The 23395-nt window shown below is 41.5% G+C and overlaps 1 protein-coding gene across 3 annotated transcripts in view; it reads right to left on the bottom strand.

Moving 5' to 3' along the window:
• Window positions 1-23395, bottom strand: part of EMCN (endomucin) — a 56450-nt gene that overhangs the window by 27416 nt on the left and 5639 nt on the right. For all 3 annotated transcript variants that reach the window (XM_052775587.1, XM_052775601.1, XM_052775595.1), the window contains exons 2-5: window positions 11190-11249; window positions 8444-8545; window positions 7917-8030; window positions 788-910 (exon numbers count right to left, since the gene is read on the bottom strand). In XM_052775587.1, coding sequence (XP_052631547.1) covers window positions 788-910; window positions 7917-8030; window positions 8444-8545; window positions 11190-11249 — 399 coding nt within the window. The remainder of the gene's footprint in view (window positions 1-787; window positions 911-7916; window positions 8031-8443; window positions 8546-11189; window positions 11250-23395) is intronic.

Raw genomic sequence — 23395 nt, 5'->3', positions numbered from 1 at the left:
ATCCAGAGGTTCTAAAAAGAGTCTTGTACCCCTTGGGGGATGTTAAACATTAATAATAATTGGGATATGCAAACAAAGTCAGTGTCCTTATTGGATTTACACACATGTAGCTGAAAGTAAGTACTGAGTGAAGTGAAGGCTCAAGAGACCTTAAGAAAACCTGAATAAATGGTTCTTCAAAATCTGGGAAAGTTAAGCTAGCTAGAAGCATAAGTGATTGCTCATGTGACCTGGCATCTATATTCACCACAGTGTGGCTTAGTGGATAAATACAACAAAACACACCCAGAAAAACAATAAAACTAGACTGGAGTTGGGAAGCATTAATATCTTTTTGACCTTGCATGTGACCATGTTGTACTTTGAACACTGTAATTTAATTGGTAATATGCATTAACTTGCCCTCCATATTTATTAACAATTGTAAAAATTATAGCTGTTTTCTCCTTTGTCTCCTTTGCTTTGCAGCCAGAGAATTTATCTTGATGACCTCCTCTGGCAGTCAATGCTACACGATGACCACATACAGCATATATAAAGATTGCTATTATCTTTTGTAATTTATATCCTCCTGTAATGACATTGAGTATCTCAACTGAATGTTTTGAAGTTCACCCATCACTCATCATAACTTCATAGCTAGATGACATGGGCATAGCATACCCTGCATGAATAAGGAGGTGGCTCTCATTCCAGGACAATGCACAACAAATGAAGAGATTCGAAGTTATTTGCATCTTTTTAACTGTTTGTATAGGAAAACAGAGTGTATGTTTTCAAGACTTACCTGAGGTTCCAGGAGCAGAAGTGGTTTTTTGTAGAGAGATTGTAGATGAAAAAGACTGTCTCTTAGTAGATGAAGCATCCAAACTCTCACTGTGTGTCAATTGTGTTACACTTGCTTGTGTAGCTGGAAATGAGACAAATGTTCAGGTAAGATACACCTGTATAAGCACTGAGATCCTGGATCATCCCTCAGACAAATGCTGCCACCATTATAGAAGAGACTTAAGGTCAGAAAGGACTGCAGCTTCTCTAACTTCTTGTCAAGCGACGAACCATCCCTATGGAGTTGTTACTACTGGCAAAGTTGAGGCATCTTTAAAGCACATCCTAGCACCAGGAACAGCCTCACGTCTGTGCCAGAAGACAGACTAGAGCTCTGACTTGGGAGCCCAGAATAACTAGACAGTCTCGCGCCAAGAGCAACAAGAGCAGAAGAGAGAGGCCCGCTTACTGCCCTCTATCTTTAACCTTCATTTAAAAAAAAATTTAAAAAACAAACAAAAAAAGCAAGCTTCAGCCACAACTGTCACATAATGTGATATTGTAAAAAGTTTTAGGGATAGTAATTAAGCGCAGAGTTAATTATTTCATTCTGTGCTGTTAAGGCCTAGGAAATAATATATCCCTGAAAACTAATGTATGAAAAATTAAAGCGTCTTATTTCTGCTCTCACACAGTCAATAGAGGATCAAGGCCATCTGTGTCACAAGATTTGCAGCCTAAGGTGAGTCCAAGACAATGCTGCAGGGCACCGCCTGAGCCCGTAGAACTGAAGGTCACCAAGTGACAGCAAGAAAGAATTTAAGCTGTTCCAGCACAGCTGATAATTCCTACGTCTATGCTCAAACCTCAGCATTAAAAACAGACAAGACAGTGCCTACTGAATAAAACATAGGGGTGCCCAAGAGTAACCTTATACTTCCTTTCTGATATAAATCAGAGATGCGACTGAGCTATAAACTGTTTTCAGTGCCTCTTCATATGAATTTCAAACACTAGAACTAAACAACTTTAAGACATGTTTTAGTCAAACGAGTGCATCATCATGCACACGTAATGTGAATCTTGAGGAATGCTTCATTGCACACTTTATTCAGAAACTCTGATTACCAATTTGGTCCCTCAAAGACCCCTTTTCTCAGGAGAAAAACCCCAACACCCAAAGCTCTCTAGTCTACCACCACACACCTTTAACTCAGCCCTTCCCTCTTGTTTATTAAGTGCAATACCTTGGAGAGGCAAGCTTCAAAAATCAATGAGCTAAGAATGAGTGAGCTGAAGCCACTGGGGTCAGGGGATTCATACAACTTTGAGAACTGTGAGGAGCTGGACAGCCAGGGATGGTATCTTTGCAGGTTGAGGCATGGAAGGAAACTGTACTGAAAATTATGCAAAACAAGCTTAAACGCCTAAAACTTTCACTGGGATTCTAGTGATGAGAACTGTAATTTCACTGTCAGCTCCTTCCAGAAACCTCAGCATTGTACCGCTTCAATATGCAAGCCTAATCTGCAGTAGAGATGAGTGTAAAAAGCCCCTCTACCTCATCTTTTACTATGGTATAATGCAAGGATCTGAGAACTTTAATAATTCCTGCATTCTCATCATAGAAGCCTTGAATGAATCTTTAAAAGCAACCTTTTTCCACTTTTGGTTCTTACTGTGGTTGCTTCAGACTCAAATTTTAAATGTTGAATTTTAATCTGAGATCAATTAAAAAAAAAAGGCAAAAACCCCAAAGAACCTCCCTCTCCCTTTAAGATGCATGGGCTTGTAACAGTAACAGCAACCATCTTGTGGTTGCCTTATCGTAAGTTAATAAAAGCTTTCATGGGAGAATGAAAAGTAAGGCAGAATAAGAGTAAGCCTTCATGTGCTGAGATAATCGAACACAAATATACTTTGTGAACACTGCAAAACAATCAGGTGTGTGGGAGAGACGAGGAGGGAGGCAGCCAGTTGCCTTGTAACTCCATGGAGAGCCGCTTTCCCATGGGGATCACACATTCCAGGCATCCTATCAGTCCTGGCAGCAGCCCAGCCCCTGGGTGCTCCTCTTGTGTTTGGGAGCTGGGAGAACAGATTGTTCTTGGGAACATGGGCTGTGCGCTGGATATGCCTAGGCGGGGGATTGGGAGGGGAGGGATGATAGTGTTTCCATTTCATTTTTTTTTTAATTTAGCCTGGGTGAGATTCTTCCTGGGACTTGAGTAGCACCAGGTATGACTCACACCTTTACCTAGGGCTTGGCGTGAAGCTTGTTGCATTTATTTCGGCAGACTGCAGAACTGGCTCCCCACTCCCAGTGTCAAGGGGTGAAGTAGATGTGCTATGGTGCAAAAGTCTGTGTGCCGGTTTTCACCACTCCCAAGACAAAAAACAGAGCCTCGCAGTGCAGCTTCCCTTAATTCCACTGTACAACTGTAAGATTAAATCCTAGCAACCCAATTCTCTGCTGACTTGTGGCTTTGAAGCAGCTTTTAAGCAGCATCCAAGCCTTACACCTAATACACAGCATTGGCTCTACCATCAACACATTTTTAGCAGATCGAATAGCTTGTGTGCCAAAAGCCTGTGGGAACAGAAGCATCCATATCCAGCCACTGCTCACCTATGCAACAGCAGCACTGACAGCACAGTGTGCCTGCTAGAAATCTGCCTTTTTGGTAAATCCCATAACTCATATCTATGCAAGTTTTAATTTGATCTCAACAGGAGGAGACATCGCAAGTCCTTACTGCGGTGCCCGTGCTCTGCCTGGGAACAGGCGGGGGACTCTGCGCGGGCACACAGTGACTCAGTTCTGCCATCCCCACTGACACATCGCTGCAGTAATTCATCACGCTTTGGCTCAGCCAGCTGCAGCAAAGATTTCTGCCTGCCTGGCAGGGGGAGGCCTGGGCTCGCAGAAAAGCAGCACAGCAGAGAAGGGTGGCTGCTGCTGCTGCAAAAGCACTCACACCATCAGTTAATGGGTTTGTTGTCAACAGCTGATTATGAATAAAAATGGTAAAGCAGTAAAGATTGTAAAATAGCTGTCCGAATAGGCATGATTGCTGCAGTGGCAGAACTCCTTGGTGGTGATGCAGCTCTCCCTGCTGATATTTTGATAAGATAAATGACAGTGTGTTAACATATATTTGTCAAAGTGATAATCAACAACAGGGAACCTGAAGCTGCTCTGCAAAGCTGCTGTCTGAGCCTCAGGTATTTCCTTACTCTTTGTGCTCTCAAACCCCTTCATTTTCTTTAACCAGCTGAAATTCAACAGATATCCTCACTTGATCTTAGCATGATTTTCTACTTAACCTATGTATAATCCACATATATTTTGGCATTTCCCAACAGCACTTTAGATTTTCTTTACAGCAGGCGGTTACCTAACTACCTTTGACATCATAAGATGCTTAAAGTAAGCAGCAAATACTCTGCATATACTCTATGCACTGCAAAGAATATAGACATCTGTACATGTGTTCAAACCTTACTTGGACAATGAATGAATCAAGGAAACACCTTTACAGGGCAGAGGGAACTGCACCCAAACTGCGTTAAAATGCCAGCATGAGGGCTTTGTTAGATGGAAGACCAAACCTTCTCCCTTGAGCTTGTATCTTTAGCATGAACACACATATAGGCCTCACACCTGCAATCAATAGCCTGAGAAACCATTTGCATTAACAAGTGCATTCATGAAAGCTTTGAAAAATCCCAGTGTAGCAAAACCAATGCAACTTCATGCTTGTTCAGAGGAATGGAAATTGGCTAGGGAGGTAACCAAGCAGATCTCAGCTTTAATGTTTACACCCGTAGCTGACTGCATCTGCTGTCTGCCAGCTTTACATTTTCTGGTAAGCAGAAAACCCCAAGTATTTAAAAATATATGTTTTAAAACATCTCTCTGCCTAACACGTCTCAGCAGCCAAGTATACTCGGTGTTTACCTATAGCATGCAGTAACGACCTGAGGACAATTGAGCAATACATATTACCATAGCCCTCTTCTGGTAGTTTTACTGAAGTAAAGCTTCCTTCTTAATTACCAGTAGTTTGACAAAAAGAGAAAAAGTATCTCCTGCATTCTTTCCTTTTCTTACTTTTTAATATTGAATATTTCATTGCACCATGGTGTATCATCATTCAGGAGAGTGGCATGAGATAAATCAGAAACATAACAGCCAAAAATCCACTCTTACTTGTAATTTAATACCTTGAGCACTGACCTTGCATAAGATGCTTGCTCCATATCCAAGGGAGAAAGAACATAATATTTTGTTGCATTTAATTTCATATTCTCTTTGATAACTCCAAGTGTCCCAGGATATGAAATCCCGACTGCAGATGCAACTTGCTGTAGTGTGGCACCATATAAATTCTTGGTTTGGGGCCTGGACTGCACAAGCGAGGTCAGTCTCTGACTAAATGTGAACTATTGGATTTGGCCACTGATATTAATAAATAAGAAGGTTAAGGAGACAAGTCTAATTGCTGGCTTCCAATACAATAAACAGGGCAGGAGGGCAAAGAGGGAGAGATTGTACTTATGGCCTGCAGAGGAAGAAAATACTGAAGACTTAAAAAAAAAGACAAAGTCGTTTGCATGATTTCACAGTGTATGGAGCACTGGGGGCATTTCCTGAATCTATAATAAAGGGTGACAGCAGCCACAGAAATTGCAGCGGAGACAGGAAGTCCTGTCAAATCTCTGCTGTGTGAGTGTGATAATTTGCTGAAGCTTTTAGCAGGGATTGAACCAGAGAGTGCGATGGTCTCCATTACGAAACAACAGAGGTGCCTCCTTTTTATTAAAAGTCACGTGTAGTAAAGGTATATTTTGAAGTGTCATAAAGGCACTGCCAATTTCTGCCTCAGTCCCATACAGCCAGCCCCAAAAGGGGGAGAAGTGAGTGCTAGTGAAAAAGAAAAAGAGAGAGTAGACAACTTTCATCTCCTGTCCATTTTGAGAGCAGAATTCTTGCTATGCCTGTGCTCACTTCAGGGAACGCGACTCCCCCAGCCCTGTGCTGCTGCTGGGCATATCAGCAGGGTCTGGGAGGATGTGGTGAAGCCAACAGCACCTCACCATGCCAACACGTGGGATGGACACAGAGAGATGGCTGTAGCCAGCAGCCAGACAGTGGTCGAGAGGTCTGTGGGTTTTCTGCAAGGGCTGGATACACATCTGCACAGCCCCTGTGCAGTGCCCTGTCCCAAAGCCCTACCTTGTGCACCGTCCCACTCGTTTGTGCTGAAGCTGAGGATATGACTTTCTTGAAAGGTAGACCAGAATTTTGTCTTAAAAAACACTAAAATTGGTTTTCACATACACAGTTTTTCCAAATACTACTTAGCGTTGAAAGAAAATACAAAGTCTTTTAATACAGGGCAGTTCCCAATATCTTCTTCAATTTTCCATCTTACAAAAGGGAGTGAGAGGCAGGTAAGCCCTGTTTTTTGTTTCATTTATCAACTATTTTTATCACAAGTTATGGGGTTTTTTTAGCTTAAATGAGGAGTTCTAAAAACAAATCACAAACCAAGCAACTAGGCACTGAACTCTAGCTGGTGGGAAGAGAACACAAGAGGAATAGAAAGGAAGCGCGTTGGTGAAAACTTCACACCCAGGCCCATCATACCTCCAGCACCATTGTACCCCCAGCACCAGTTTTTCAGGTCATCAGTGCAGAGCAGTGGCCGGATCTAAGCTGTACTGGCAGGCACGCCTTTCCTCGTTAGCTTTCCTTCCCCTGCCGGGAGCTCTACCTGTCACCAAGGTTTAGTTCCAGGTGGCTGTGCCATTACGGTACCCACAAGCCAGGAACCTCCGCCAAACCAAAAGGACTAGGAATCGCATCCATAGTGCGATGCGCCATGCCGCAGGCTTTTGACAGGCCCACGGGGTCATAAATGCAAGCTTAAAAAGATTCTTTGTGGCCTTCGGTATCACTTCAGCAGCTTGTGCATCGGCCAGACTGTATTCTGTGACTCATGCATACTGGCATTTAAAAGCCAAGCCAAAAACCCAAAAGACTTTGGGCTGAGAATCAGACTACTCCCTACACCAAGCATAGCAGGAAAGCTACATCAGTAGAAGATGTAACTGCTAAGTGAAAGGGTGATGGCTCTCCAGGCAGCTTAGCAGGCTCCGGTCTGTGAGGGGTGGCTTTGAAGGAGAATTTGCACAAAGAAAACATGCAGGCCATTTCATAGGAAACCCTTTTTAGACAAGGAAACCAAGGGAAGAGAAGTCAAGTTCTAATTATTTGTCACAGTTCAGTATGCTCTAAATATAAATTCTGAGAACATTGGTGTACCACTGACTGCTGAGTTAAATATCTGGAGTATTTATTTTTAATTTTTTGAGTCAATTAAATATAAAAAAACCCTCTGGTTCAGCAAAAGACTTGAGCAAACATTTACAGAGTAGTTCATAGACAAAAAAGGGGGACTGAATTTCATCGTAAGTCTACTGAGCTCCTTTTGGATGTTATTATACTTGTTTAAATTAATTGAACTACTTGCTGGATATGTGAGATTTTTTTTTTATTATTTTATTTTTCTAGAATCTTAATCTGATGCGCTGGGCCAAAACACACATTATTCTGAAGATTTATGGAGAACAAAAGTATTTCTTAGCATTGATGTAGGGTAATTAGTACCACCTCTCTGCTTGCAGTACTGTGACTCATAATAACATAGAACATAATTAACTGTAGCATTGTGACATATACAAAAATAAAAAACAAAGAGGGCTGTTCTGACACTACTCTGATCACATAGGATCATTTATTTTTGAAGAAGTACTTATTTAAAAAAAAAACCCACAACCAAAACACAGAAGAAAATTAAACTGTTCCAAATACATCTCTCCCAATTACAGGGAGATTTAAATCCTGTGTCATGGCTTCAGATCACCTCAACTACAAATTAAAGGTATAATATTCTTTGTGTAGGATTCTAGAGCAAGATTCATTAAAGATATGTAATATCATAGGATGAACAGCTCTGCTTCCCCAAGCCTCCAAATCCATAACCCAAACTACTTTTTGATCTCCTTTTATTGCTCCACACTGTTTTACAGAAGTGCAGCATACAATGAATCAGAAATGGCTCAATGAAATTATCACTTACTGTTTGTTGTGCTGTCACTTTTTTCTGCTGTTGTAGTCATCGCTTTTACTGGTAGTTGTGTTGTTGTATCTTGTGTTATTTGTTGTGTAGCATTAGGTGAAGAAGATGTGGAGTCTAATAGAGGAATGACATTAAAATTATTTCCTCAGTTTTGTATACATACATATCCACACACAAACCCCACACCTATTGCCCCGCTTGCAGCCTACTTTTAAATTATCAAACGAATATTTCATTTAAATTGAAAAAAAACAGGGACAGGGCTCCCTTCACTGCAGAGAAAGCCATTCCTGTCCCATAGGTGGGTCATCCCACTGAAGACAAGCCTGTGATAGCACAGTTATGAGGCCTGGCTTGGAGGTGCCTTGAGCCTGACCAAGAGGAAGCTCCTGTGCACACCTGCAAGGTTTCACCAAAGAGTTCACTACCTGTAAAACAAATTCCCAAGCCAAGAGGCATGGCTGCTTAATTTCCTGAACGACCACTGGAACAGCATCAACAATTAGCTCAAAGAAATTTTCACTTACCACTTGTGATGGATTCATTTGTAGTTCTGTTTTCAGTTGTTGTCAGCACTGACATTTGCAATGATGTTGATTGTAAAGTTGATGTGCTCACAGCTTCCATTACTGCAAGAAAGGCATTCACATCTTTATTGATTTATTTTATCATGCATAAATAAACATCACACACCTCTAGCTGCCTTCTCTCACAAAGGCAGTGAATTTCTGTTTAAAGTCTGGCCCTTACAGTCCTTTCTTACCCACGCATTTTTAAAGAGGATTCAAAGCGCATGTGGTTGGTATCAGAGGGGAGGTTTGGCCTGTGGACGATCCGCAAATTGCCCACTGAAAGTTAGCAGCTGTACCTTCCAGCCATCCCCTAAGGAAGAGGTGTATGCTCTTTGGGAGTTATACAGAGGTGCCTGACATGACTTCCAAGGGAGGAGGTGAGGGGAAAGGAGCCTGGCATGGATGGATGGGTTCACTATGCTGCTGGACTAAACTGCTGACCAGCACTTTGCTACATGCCTGTTTAATAGGTGGAGGGATGTAAACTCACTAGAAAGAAGTGTGAGTGACGCACAGGAACACAGCTTATATATTACAGGTAAAGAACCAAAAGGGAAGAGACTCTACTAGTCTTTGTGCAATTTTTTCCTCTTCTCTCTGCTGTCCACCTCAAGCCCCAGTTGAGTCTTCTTCTCGCCACACCCTCTTCCTCTACACCCAGATTTCTGGGGATAAAGGAACACCTGGCAGCCCTTCCTCTGAGGTGTGCAGCAAAGCTTAGGACATAGTGGATGAGATGAATAGTATTCTCTAGTAAGTGATAGTTCTCTGGGTGAACTTGGTGCCCTTCGTAAGGTGACTCCTGGTAGTTCTTTCCTCCAGAGGGGTGAGATTTGGAGGCTGAAGGGAAGGGAAAGGGCTCCCTCAGGCAGCAGGGATCACTTCCAGCTGCTGCTGGTATGGAAAGAGGGGAGCAGAGTTGCCCAAACATCACTAAGCAAGGTTTAAATCAGTGTGTCTTGCTGTGCATGGATGGCATACTGCAGGTCTTATGTGAGCCTGACACATGCTCAAGCGAACAGACTGGCCAAATTGCTGTTGAGGAATCTGGGCTGAAAAAGCCATAACTAATCATTTTAAGAGCCCAGCTTTCAATTCTGTAATCTAACACAAACAGAAAGTGCTACTGTCAGCTACAGAGGCTTATTTAAATCCCTGACAACAACCCAACAGGTGTCCTACTACCTCTTCTAGAAATTTTCATGGATGGGATACATGAAAGAATAGGAACAAATCATGACATGACATATCATTTTCTCTCATATGACTTCAGTACTTCTAAATGCAATGTTCATACCAGAACTTTTAGAATATAACTTATACTTTCTTCCTCCACTCTCAGTCTGCTGGCTGTTCACCTACAATAGCAGTGCCTCAAAGGATGGAACTCCTTGGGAGCTTGCTCCACACCCACAAAGTGCTTTAATCTCATAGTGGGCTTCTGATGCTTTTCTCATAGGTATAAATAACAATACTGCTTTCCCTTCTGTGACAAAAAGCTGCAAGAGAAATTTCAGTGAAACATTTGAAGGGATCATTCACTGTGAGGTGGTGGGCCTTTATGAAATAGCTTTGAAACAGACATGAACATCAGGGTTTCTGAAACATAAAAGAACTGCAACATAATTTGAAAAAGGACTAATTCTTCTGCTGTAATAAACATAATATATGCATACTTCACCTGGCTGCATCTTATTCACGTCCATTACTAGCACTTCAAGTGTATACATCATAATCACCTCAGTGCTTTCAGCTCCAAAACAGACTCATTATTATCTCTAGTTATCAAAAAATAGAATCCTGTGTCCAAGTTTTCTTCTCTCACATGCAACACTTATTAAATGCAGCAGTCTTCAATATTCAAACTAATAAAGGAGTTGATATTTAGCTCACATGAATGAAATACGGTCAATATTGATTTTTCATAAGTACAAAGCTATACAATAAAGAGAACTGAATGTGTCAGCTGAAGATGTAAGCCAGAATCACAGACTTTTACCATCTGAAGCAGGTATTTTCTCTGTTAAGTCTTCATAGTTTTAGGACTTTAAGTTTGATCTAGTTAAAACAATCACAAACAAAAGAGACGGACAATGCGGCTTTTGAAACTGAGGGCACTGGTGCCATCCCCTTGCCCCCAAAAGGGAATCTTGACATCAATAATTTCAAGAAGTTACCAGTAGCTTTTTTGCAAATGACAGCTTTATGCACATGTATTCTCTCCTACTAACTGAGGCCCAACATTGGCATATATTGTGTAATTCTTTACTATCAAAGTCCATGCCCTCTTCTGTCACTCTATACCCATCAAATCAGCTACCTCCTGCTGCCATATCCCTTAACTGAGGCTGCTTCCCAAATTATTCTCAATCCGACAACCTCTTGAACTATGAGTCTTAGCTAATTTATTAATATCTGATCACACTTGAACCACTCCTTGAGAGCACAGGAACACACAGAATTGCAGCCTTTTTCACCTGAAACAAAAAATGCATCCTGCTCAAATTAACCCTCCCTTACTAAGATCCCTCAATCCTTTCTTCTCAACAGAGTTTTATAAGAGGCCCAGAAAAATACATTGCTCTACAATCACCTTACATGAAATAATTCACCTAATTTCTCCCAGAAGTTGGAAAAGCTGAAAGCTAAAAAGGCAATGGGAGTTTCCGAATACCAGATAACAGTGAATTTGAACTCTTACCATCTTTCGTTGTTGGTGTAGACGTGGTTGCACTGATGGGACTGGCTGGAGTACCATCTTCTGAAATAAACAGAGAATCATATTACTTCAGCCACCTTCCAGATCTATTTAGCACTACACAGGCATATAAGGCAGAGAGTAGGAAAGACCCTCCTGGAAAATCAAGTTCAGAAGCCTATTAGCAGAAGCAACCAAATCATGTAACTGCTAGCAATCTTTTCAAGCTGTATCCTAAATCTCTTAGCTTTGCCCTCACTGCTGTAATGGGGACCATCTGCTACAGCCTCCCCCCTTGGACTGTGGGTTGTTTTCCAACAGCTATTAGTGACTCTAAGACTAGTTTGGAAAAAAAACTGGAGCAATTAAAGTTTTTTTTGCTACATCCTCCTCCCCTTGAGTACAACCGCAGCTGCTCTGGGTCTTCAGGGTGGAGGATTACCTAAAATAACTGGCTGCAGGAGTAAGCACCCATTCTCCTGCCTTGGAGGAACAAAATTGTACTAGCTCCCTGGCTAGAACAAGCACTTCAGGAGGGCTTTTCAGCATCACCCTGATTACTACATGTGAGGGGAAGAGGGGAAGAGGAGAATTCACAGAGCACAGCTCGGGAAGCATCAGGTTGAGTAATGACTGACTTTCCCCATTGCCCTTAAGGCAGTGCTTTGGCTGTTGGGAGTTCACTGCAGTAAATGATGCCAGTCTTAAAAATCCTATGTCAAGTTAGTAGGTGAAAGTGTCCAATATTACAAAACAAACAAGCTGTCCAAAAAAACCCCCACCAAACCAAAAGCAAAATAGTATCTATATCTTCTGGCTGTGCTGAAAAGTTGTAACAGCGTTAACTCAACTAGAGTTTTGGCCTCAAATAAGATTTTCAGTCTCATTGCTGGGGTGTTTGTATTTTTCTACTAAAAGGAGTTAGGGGGGTGATAAAGGGGGTGAAAAAACTACATTGAGTCAGAAACAATAGCATTTCTCAACGATTTTAAACTGCTGTGAGACAAGGATGGGTACATTTGGGGAGGAAAAGATCAGCTCTATGACAGAATGGGGGAGCAAAACGGCACAGACTAATCCCCCAGTGCTTTCAGGTTTGGAGCGTGACATCCTGTCATGCTGCATTAGCATGCTGTAATACAGACATCGCAAAACTGAGTCAGGACAGCATGTCACTATTCTTGTGTGACTCTATTCATGGTAATATCTGCTGGCATTCTCTCTTTTTTTGGCTACAGGGCAGAACAGCCAGCTTTGTTCCCTTTGCTCAGCATGCTGCGCTCCGATTAACATTTCACGAGCACCACCGGAGGCCTGCCAGAGTCACAGATCTAACCTGGAAAAAAATAAATACATAATACAATTGCAGGAGCTCTGCGAGCACATATTAAGGTCTAGTCAGATGAGCCCTTACAACTCTTCAAGCAGTGTAAGGTGTTATCAGCCCTCTTGGCACCTGCACATTTCTAATGGGTCTCAGCTGGGATGTTGCCCCTTCCCAGCGAGCCCCACTTTCCTGGGTATCTTTTCTACGTATGCTGCTGCCTTCGTAATGCCTCATCACAGCATGTGCTGGCCCAGTTTGATGTGGGCATATCCCATATCAAATTAAATCAGTTTCCTATGGACCTGCTGCTGCCTCAGCCCCACTCCCCAGGACACATGAATACAGTCAGGCTATGCACAGCCCCTTGCACACTGCGTTTAAAAATACTGTTTTGTCTGCCATTTAGTTACCCAGTCAGAATAATGCTTCATAACCCACACTTGAAATACTTCAAAAACAAATTTTATCCAAATAGACCAAAAAGCAATCTTGTTTCCAAAAACAACAAGCATTTTTCCGTCTCTTCATTCTCATTATGAGCTGCTGACAAATCTCCTGTAATTCCCCATGCCACAAGGCCACAGCACTAAAACAGAATGTTTTTTCAACAGTGCCTACATTTCATATGGTTTATTATAACATCTCTCAGTAACTACCATGTCTGTAACACCGGCTAAACACGCTAGCTGGCCAATTAGCTCATTCCCTAACTTATTCTTCCCCTAACTCAGCATGACTTTGTGGAAAGCCCATTGCAATACTTAGATTACTCATCCTTTAAAGGTGTTCCGCTTAATAACCATGTTGATAGGCTGAGATTTCCTCAAAACTAAAAAAAATTGAGAATTTAAGTCACAGTTTTGTTATGATTCACAATTTGCTGATTTTATCACAGGCTAGAGATAAACTAAGGTAAATTTGATTAGCAGAGTAGAATAAAGTAGGGTCTTATGAATTAATTATTTTCTTAAAATGGTGGATAATTAAGTATACTTTAAAAACAAGTTGAAAGCAACATGCAAAAATACTTAAAACTCACCAGGATTTGGGGGGGAACTGGTTGATTAAAAAGTGATAGAACTAGTGGCTTATTATGCTCTTATTTGCAATGTTAAGCTGTGACTAAGGAGAATCCAAGGGGGGATAAAAGCAAGAGATTGAAAATGATTGAGAAAAGAACTTTGGCCCATTAAAGACTGTTGCTAAACAAAGAGAGAGACAGAAAGATTCATTTTTCTGCTCATGTAAGGTTGGCTGCAGCCTCGGATGAAGGACAACCACGTAAAGTTACAATTGCATGGTTTTCAACAAATTTAGATGTAGTGATCCCTTTCATATGAGAGCAACTCAATGTACTCTGATGTGGGAGTAGCCAAAATCTACTCAGCAAGTGCTCCCACACACAACCCCCTCCCATTTGCCATGCTTGCTGGCAATAAACTCAGTCAAAAGAGTGTAGGTGACCTGTCATGTAGCACTCATGTCTGGAGAACACACATGGAGCTAAAAGATGCTCAGAGCTGACACTGGGCTGATAAAGCGATGATGGTGGTGGTGGGAAGACCCAAAAAGAAAAAAAATGTGTCTAGAAGTAGATAACAAGGTGAGAAGAAATCAGAACTGGGAGAAAGATAACAGGACAGGAAGAAGATGAGAGGGGAAGGGCAGGAAGGCCCAGAGACGGTAAGACAATAAGGGTGGCAGGGAAAAATAAGAAGGAATTAAGAAGAGCTTGAAAAACATTTGACCCATGGCCACAAGGCCAAAATGAAAAAAAAAGTAACTGTTGGGTTTTTTTTTTTCTTCACGTTCACAGAATTTCCCTTTATTGTCTTTTCTGGCTTGGATTTAAATGGTACATTTGTTCTAAAATTAAAGCAACAGTACAATAATTTGTATCTGGTTTTCAGGCATGGTTTCAAAATGAACGAACTGAAACACTAAACTTGCTTTCTTTTTTAAAATTCAGGAGGAGTCCCTGAGTTCAGCCAGGGCTGACCAACGGCCACAGTTGTCCTCAAACTGCAGCTTTTGATGTAGGTAGGCTTCAGTCTCCAAGGTCTGAGCTTAGAGCTCTCATCATTTCTTCCCACCCTGCGGCCATATTATTTTTACCTTTACACTGGGAAGACTAAGATAAGCAGGTTTTGACCTTGCCTTAATTAGGTGCCTGTTATTGCTATAATCAAGACAGAAAAAAAGCAGAAATGACTGCATGATATTACATCAGTAGTTCTGTTTATACACTACAGAATACTACAGGGCACAAACCACTAAGTTTAAAATGCCACATGAAACAGCTAATACAAAAGTGAATGCCAAAAAGTCAAAATGAAAACATTTTTAAAGATTAATAGATTGTCCAAAATATATATTGATTGCATTCGTTACATGAATTACTGAATTTAAATGCTGTCTGGTTTGGCATCAATATCTGATTTTCAAAAGAAATTACGTTTATGGAAAAGTTGCTATCATTACAGAAATAGTGAGTGAAATGGCCTGTTTGACATTTTTTTCACTTGACCTTCCACTAGGTAGACAGGAAGGTATGTTCATATTAAAATCCCTCCATTCAGATGAGCACTGGTTAGGCCACAGCTGAAATACTTGGTCCAGCTTCGGAAGGGTGTTGACAAAGGTGTGGATGCCTGGAGCAGGGGCAGGGGAGTTAATGGAGAACCATAAAACTCATCAGGAGTCTAGAAAAAAAATGATCTCTCAGGAAGGATTGCAAAAATTGCATTTGTTTAGCCCAGAGATGGGAAAGATTAATGGAACACATGATAACAGCACTCAAGTAGGTGAGGGGCTGCAACAAAGGAATAAACTTCTCATTACATCCACTGAGGATGAAACTAGAGGTAATGGACAAGGGAAATTTGGACTAGAAACTTTGCAGGTTTTTCGGTGCCTGTGTCAAGCTGACAGCATAACAGCCAGAAGCTAGTGTTTTAACAATTTTCCTGATGAGGATGCAAGATATTCCCACTCAAAACCAGACCAATATTCAAAAGGCTGTAGCTGGGAGCAATTACCAAAGAGGTGTCCTGAGGAAACCTGTACGTGTTAATTCCCTGCCTCAAGGCTATAAAGCAGAATCTACAGGTGGTGTTGTCATATTATGTTTGTTTGTTGTATATTATGTTATATTATTGTTGTTTGTGTGACCCTGGACCTTTGCAGCTATACACAAGTCATGCAGAAGTCAAAGTTGCTTTCTTGCTTTGTCTTTCCACACCATCAGAAATAAATAGTATCTTTTTCCAGGAAGCAATCGATAATTCTGCCAGCCCCCACAACGACGATAGAGCCTCCTGTAACAGCTGCTCCAGCAGTATCCACGGGAAGCCTGTACACTTCATCTGGTGTTTTGTCCTTTCTGGAGAAAGTTACAGCTGTCCTTGTGACAAAAGCTGGTACTGCTGTTCTCAGAGTTCCCAATAAATAGCTGCTGCCTGACAACGTACACAACTTGTTTACTCTTACCTTGGAGGTCTGTTGTCTATTATGTTTTCTCTTTCATTTTCATTTATTGCTGCTTCATCTCTTCATTCTCTTAACTGATCTTCCCCTAGGCCCAGTGTAGTTCTTACACTTCTCTTATTTCTGTTTTCACTCCTCACCCATCTTTCTTTCCCAGTTCATGACCTTCTACCCTAAACCTGGAGATAAATTTCTTATTTCTTTTGTAATGCATTTTTGTGCGAAGGTTCACACATCATCCAAAGAAAAAAATATGGTTTGCCTAGATGAGAAGCTCATCTCCCATCAACCAGTCATCGCACAAACACCACCCCTATGTGTGGAGAGCAAAAACAAGTCTTAGGCACTCCTTGAACCCTACTCAAGACCTCCAAACAGAACTCAAGTGCACCTGAATACATTAATTTAGGGATCAAACTTAAGGTTTAATTCCTGATGTAGAAATGGGCCTTCTACACGGGCCTTCTACCTGGTGAAGTTTAGCATTTAGGTGCTCTTGGCCTTTCCTCCTCAGTAATGTTTTGCAGAGGCCCAGGTTGCACTTCCAGCTGAGGATGAGAAGGTAGAAGCAGTGCTCAGGAAACCCAGGCTCAGTTTCCTGCACAGCTTCAGGGTAATACTCTGCCAAAATACATATAAAGATGCTTTAAAGTAGCTGCCACTAATGGTTATGGCTGGTTTGTAATGATATGGTGCTGGCCAGTTCTCCAAGGATCTACCTGACTTCTTGCATGTCTGTGGCATCCACACTGCAGTATTGTGCTACCATAAATAGTATGTGAGCTTGCTGGTTTACAGCTCTCCTAGATATATCATCGCAAATAAGATAAATAGCTACAACTGCAGAGTAGAGATTACTCTATCCTCCCTGGAATGTCTATGTAGAACAATACAGTTTAATTAGTTTAGGCGGAGCTTCTGGAACTTAATCTGCCTCATTCAGTCAGTTTGGGTATTTCTATGCATTTTGCCATGTAGACACTCCCTTTGTTCCATTTTCCAATTGATAAAAGAGGAGTAATAGTATGTTCTTATTTTCTAGAGGACTACAAACTGCAACACACAATGGCAACACATGATAGCATTAATGGAATTATGCAAGAAACAGAGATATTTGCAGGTCAAGATCTCAACTGCATCTGCAGTTTTTATCATTTGGATCTTCCATAATAATAATATGGATACAAGCTGCAACACTGGCATTTGCAACCAATCTCAGCTTTCTCAATATTTTGCTTTGTCTGAAGCATGTGTTCAGTGCGCAATCAACCCTCTGAAAATACTACAGAAATCTGTAATGTAGGACAGAGCAGGGAATGGGATTAATTTTAGATAACTTGTTATTTCAGTCCTCCCTTTGCATTTCTGCAGTTTATTTTATTTCCACTACATACAGCTTTTTTTCCCCACATTCTAATTGCACAAATAAGAGCTACCTAATACCAAGAGAAATGCATTGCCATGAAACCTACAGGTTCAAGACAGGCATGTTTCTAAGAGCAGAGGGGTTTATCTATAGTGTTTCAATAAATCTTAAGAACAGTCATCCCTGTAGTACTTTCAATTTAATCTGGAGTATTTTGTTAAGACTGAAATCGTGATATGAAACTTCCCAAAAATCAAAAAACAGTGTTGAATTGTGGTCATAGGTTAGTCACTGGTTGGCTAAAAATGACTAACCCATACTATGCAAATTATTTAGAAAACCAGCAAGCACTGCAAAAAATCTTAGAGGAAGCATAGATGCTTCCAGATCACAAAAACTTCCATTTGGGATATACTGTTAGAAGACGCTTATGTGCAATTTTAACAGTATTGTTGGAAACCAGCAATTCCTTTCCTCCTATTCAAAACCTGTAAGATCACAAATACAAAATCTATAAATTAAACATTCCAGAATTAAAAAAAAAAAAAATTAAAAGCCTGCAGATATTTTGTTCTAAAAGAATTAATTTGATAAAAGTAATAGTCTTTCCAGTACATTTAATTCTTAAGGACTCATACTTTAAATCTTTCCTCTATTGTCATATCAGCTAGATTTTAAGTGGGAATCAAGGTTCTGATGGGATCCAGTGAATGCCTGGAGCTGATAACAGTGCATAGTAAAGGATGTTAAATTAAACAAAGCCATTTGCAAACTTCATGAATTTGAAGGAAACTGAAAGAAAAATACACAACCTTCATGTCTTCGTATTTCTTCAGTATGCTAAAGCAATACACAAGGCATGGCATGCCTCGCATACATTCAGATGTGTTTGTAACAGTATCTGCACACAGCTATTCATGCTGTGACAGCACTTGGTGAAAGGAAAGCTGTGTCCCTAATAACAGTCCTATGCTGGATCGCCGCCACTGCAATATCATCACGAGTCAGAATTGCAAAGTGTTTTTCCAGCCTGGTCTCACAATGTTTTTGCACTTCTGCAAACGCTCTTAACGCAGCCTTGTGCAACATAAGCCATTTTCCTCCTCAGGATTTTCTCCATAGTGAGTATCTTACAACAGCAACTGTTCAGGGTCCACACAGTCCTCCCAAAGCTACACTGGTCATGTTTAAGGTGAACCCCTGTGAGATGTGGTCAGATATTACAGGCAATGCTAAAAACCATAAGGCAGGGAAAGAGGCCATGTTCTTTGCTGCCTGATGCCAACCAGCTGGAAGCCTGTGACTCCCACTGCCTAGGGAGGTGGGAAACCACCTCCCGTTTGCCAAGCTGTTACCTTCCTTTCAGTCACGCCTGTCTTCAGCGGCAAACTGAAAACATGCTATACAAATCCTACATGTTGAGATCTTACATTTAAATTCAATTTTCTACTTTTCCACTGTAGTTTCTGGTCCTGGTTTGCAGGCTGGTGTCACAGGACAGAGATGACCTGCTATAAAAGATTTGGAAGAAACATGGGCAGGAGCATCAGGGAAGACACCAAGGCAGGAAGGAGAAGCTACTGGGCTGGAAGGGCATAGCACCCTCCCTGCAGAAAGCAAAAGCACCTGAGAACAGTAGACAGAGGAAGACATTAGGGAAGGGAGAGCATAAATGCAAAGCCCTGTAGCTGCAAAGGGAGACAGGGACAGGCTGCTCTTGCAAGGCCTGGGAATGTACAGCAGCAACTGGGGCAATGCGGGACTTGGCTCTGCAGAGGAAACGCAAACCAGGCGGGCTGGAGGCACCCACAGCAAGAGCTGAGGAAAGGAAGGAAAGGGAGGGAACTGCCACAGTTTCTCCAGCAGGGAATGGGGAGAAGGCAGGAAACGCAGCTTTGGTGCCGGCAGCACCCCAGTGCTCCTCCTGCTTACTCAGGCGTGTGGCTAGCATGACCCAACACCAAGCACTAGCAGAGAGCTGCTGGGAATTACCAATTCCCCAAGCAAACAGTGCTGTTTCCACAAAGCCTGCTCAAAGCACCCAGCAAACAGCTCCTGCATAGGTAGCCACCACACAGAGAAATACTGAAAAAGAGCTACCAAGGACCAGCCTCAGCTAACATGGCTGTAGGTTGTTGAGGGCTCCCCCTCAACAAAAATAGTAATGAGAAGAGTTGGATGAGTGACCCTGTGTTTTATCGAGTATCTGAAACAACCCAAGCACAGCATGCTTTGCCTCTCTGCGTGTGTGGACATAGAAATCTGGGCACTTACCAGCCAGTTTCATGGTTTCTTTTATTGACTCAGAAGAAACGCAAACTCCCTATCAAGGGCTTTTAATCACAAGCTTTCTCAATGCATTTTCTGCTCCTACATAAAGCATAGTGGATATCTTTATTACTGTGTACTACAGAGGGATGAGCACATTGTTTGCACTCCATAAAATAATAAATGTGCTCAGCATGCTCATCAGCACTCCAGCCTGCCTTGGACAAAGGCTCCAAGCTCTGCACTTCTCTTTATTTAAACCTGTTAAACCTATTTAACAGGTTTTAATTAAACCCTTTAAAGCTATTTAAACCACCAGATTGTCACCCTTCGATGGTAATATATTTGTCTGTCCATGTGTAAGATAAAAGGTAGGAGTTACTATTGGTTATTTTATGGTATGCAAAACAAACTGCCACCCCCCTTGTGTTAGTCATGCTAAATCAATTTGAAAATGTCTTTAATAGGTGCAGTTTTATATAGAAAGAGCTTTTTACATATTGTGCATTGCTGAGTAGAACAAGAAAAAGAGAGGAGAGCCCCTTCCCCTGCAACAGGAAAGAACAGGAGTGTTGGTGTAAGTCACCCCCACCCAGAAGCTGGAGAGAAAACTACGTCCTCCGGGTAATGCTTACAATGCTTCTTCCTTACCATGCTATTTGCAAGCCTATTTTTGTTTCCCAGGAAAGAGTGTGTTTGGGTAGGGCAGGCATAAAACAGCCAGAGGGGAAGCTGAGCCCAGGTCAATCGGTAGCTCTCCTTTGCAACGTGCTGCAGCAGTTACTAAAATCATAGTTCTTCTACTCTATGTTTGTGATCCAAATGCATCTCCAGCAACATGACTAATTGTATAATTCAGGAAAGGGTCACTGCAGTGTCTGCTATGATGTATTTATTTCTAGCATATCCGGGACCAGCCTAGACACCCATTTCAGCCACACCCACCCATGCCACTCTGTTCCTGACAAAGCTCTGAAAGCCTCTGGAGCATCAAAAACCCTGTTCCCATCAGAAAACTTCTGTGGAAACACTGTAAATTGCTTCTATAATTAATGTAATTCCATGCTCAATGAGTCTCTCTTCATCTTTTCCATATTGCCTAGAACAAAGGTTAAATGGTACAGAATATCCCAAAGGCAAAGCCCAAAATGGGCTTTGCAAGCCCAAAGTAGAGTACAGTCTCACTGGAGTTACATTATATGCAAGGATGAAGGATATACTTTGAAAATATCTGGTTGCTGCAGCTGGCACATATAGCTGAAGACGACCTCCTTGTCTGCAAGTATCCTGCCAAGCTGATTGAATACTCACGTTATTCTGAATTTCTACCAATCTGATACAACTGATAACAACTGCTAAGCTCAGATATGAAACTGAAATGCTCTTCTCGCATGCTTTATGTTCCAAAGTATTCATATTAAAAACCCAAAGTTGTTACTAGGAGAACACTTGAAGCAGAGGGTCAGCATTGAGGACCTACATTGTCAAAGAGCAGCGGGAACTGCTGCAATAGCCACGCCAGTACCCACACTGATACCCAGCTTCCTAGTGGAGCAGGAAGGAGACCATATTCAGGATGCTCAGGCTTGTCAAAACCCCGGGTCCCAGTCAGTGTACTGGGAAGTCATGGTGAGCTGGGAGCTGATCATCTCATGTTGGTGAACAGCTACAGACATCACTTGTACTTTTATTGACAATTAGTGTAATTTTATTCCCCATGACAATTACAACTATTGTGAATAAGTTGTTCCATTCCTACTCAAACCCCTCTGCTTTTCTTCTCCCTTGGCCGTTTTTTCCATAAATGACCAATCCCCATTTTCCATTTTGCCCCTGAAAACAGTAGTTCCTGCCAGTTCTTGGAAATGCAAGGTGAAAGCAATTAGGGAGGATGCAGACAGTGCACTACAAGAAAATGTCACTTAGTCAGTAAGATAAATTGTGCGCTAGTTCACCTAAATTCAACAGCATTAAGATGCACTAGCCACATGACTCCATTGGGACAGGGAATGGCATGTAAAGGGAAATAATGGCTTCCTCTGAAGCAATTTGAACTAGACAGGATAAAATGAGCAGAGAACCAAAAAACAGTCCTGCAGTGGGAGGTTTTTGCCTCTAATACCTTTGCTGTGTCCTCCCCTTCCTGTCATTAACACATCTCGGGGATTGGGTTATTTGGAATTGATCTCCAAGTTCTTCCAGTTGTTACATGTTGGAAACTACTCTAGTGAGTTGTTGCAAGTGAAGTCCAACAGTTTGGTAAGTACATTTGCTGCCTTCTGAACCACAGCAAATACATTAATACTCTTAAAAGAAAAAAACACCCTAAAGGGAAACTAAAGCTGCCCTACTGCAATAGCCTTTCTGGACAGCCAGCTTTTGGGGTTGGCTACAATTTCCAAGACCTATGTGTTTCGTGGCAAAGCAAAGTTAAATTCCACAGGGTGTCCAGAAAGCTCCATAATTCAAAGAATTCAGTAGTTTGCAGAAAGAGATTTTAACAGTCCTGTGCAGAAATTAATTAACTACAATCGAATTGCACGCTGGCCCCAAATGTTTCTTTCAACGTGCCACAGACTTCTGCCTTTATGACCATCTGTAGCAGTCAAGAGGAAATGAGGTTTGGACAACTTGGTAGGAGTTTCAGAGAGTCTGTAATTCCTGGGCAAAAAAAAAAAGCCCAAATTTTGGCTTTTGAGGACTTTGCATAGCAGTGGAAGCATTAGCCATGTATCATGTCCAAAGTCGCCCCTCTCTACCGGACATGACATGGGGCATTTGGGGGTGAAAACATTTGAATTCCTCATTTCTTGCCAGAGCAATCCTCATTTTTTTGCCATTTCACCTAGCAATGTTTGGTGATACTTTTGCTTCCACAGCCTTTGAATGAGTTCACAAACACTGATATTTACATCATCTATATTACTGTGATATATGACCCATGCTGAGATGAGGAGGGGTAATTCATCTGTCAAAGAAAGATGATTCCAGACTGTCCTCATACTGGGATAGATAGCACCACATGCACTAACATTTAGAAGGTTGTCAACACTATGTTTCAAATAAAAGCCTAGACTCAACGTTGAGCATGTGAAGAAGTAGGAAAACTAGTAAAACATGAAGGAATATATGGGGCTCTGATCACTTCAAATAATTATCATGCAATGAAAACATGCCTCAACAAATAAGTAAGGTATTTTACAGAGGAAAATAATGTGAATCCTTGGCCAGGAATGTTAGTAAATCTCCTGGCGCTGTTTTCCTCAGACTAACTAAAATCCAAAGCTTTTGCCATTCTGATGAGTTGTTGCCTCAATAGCCAAACCTGTCAAGCCCAAATACAATATTAATCTCCTGCTAAAGATTATGAAAGGAGAAATCTGCAGGAAGCATAAGCATCTTATTAATATAATCAGGGCTTTAATTGATTTAACCCTAAAGTTTTGATTACACTGACACTCCTCAAACCAAGTACCAGACTGAGAAATCATGGCATTAAGACAAACTGAATGTGCTTTTTAGAATGATTACATATCGTAGAAATCTTCAGACAGCAAGGCTAGTGCTCCCATCTTGGCAAAACACGTAATTTCATTCTAGTGATAAGACAAGGCAGAAAGGTTGCAGTGGATAAATATGATGCAAAACTACGTGCCACTTGCTCTGCGGTTTCAGCAACCTGAGATGCATTGCTATCTACAACATGCAGCTAACACCCAGGAGCATGTTAGTGCCATTGGAAAAGAGAGATTAAAAATTGTT

The sequence above is a fragment of the Harpia harpyja genome, chromosome 2, assembly GCF_026419915.1.
Source record: "Harpia harpyja isolate bHarHar1 chromosome 2, bHarHar1 primary haplotype, whole genome shotgun sequence".
In the NCBI taxonomy this organism is placed as follows: Eukaryota; Metazoa; Chordata; class Aves; order Accipitriformes; family Accipitridae; genus Harpia; species Harpia harpyja.
This window is presented reverse-complemented; position numbering and strand designations above follow the sequence as displayed.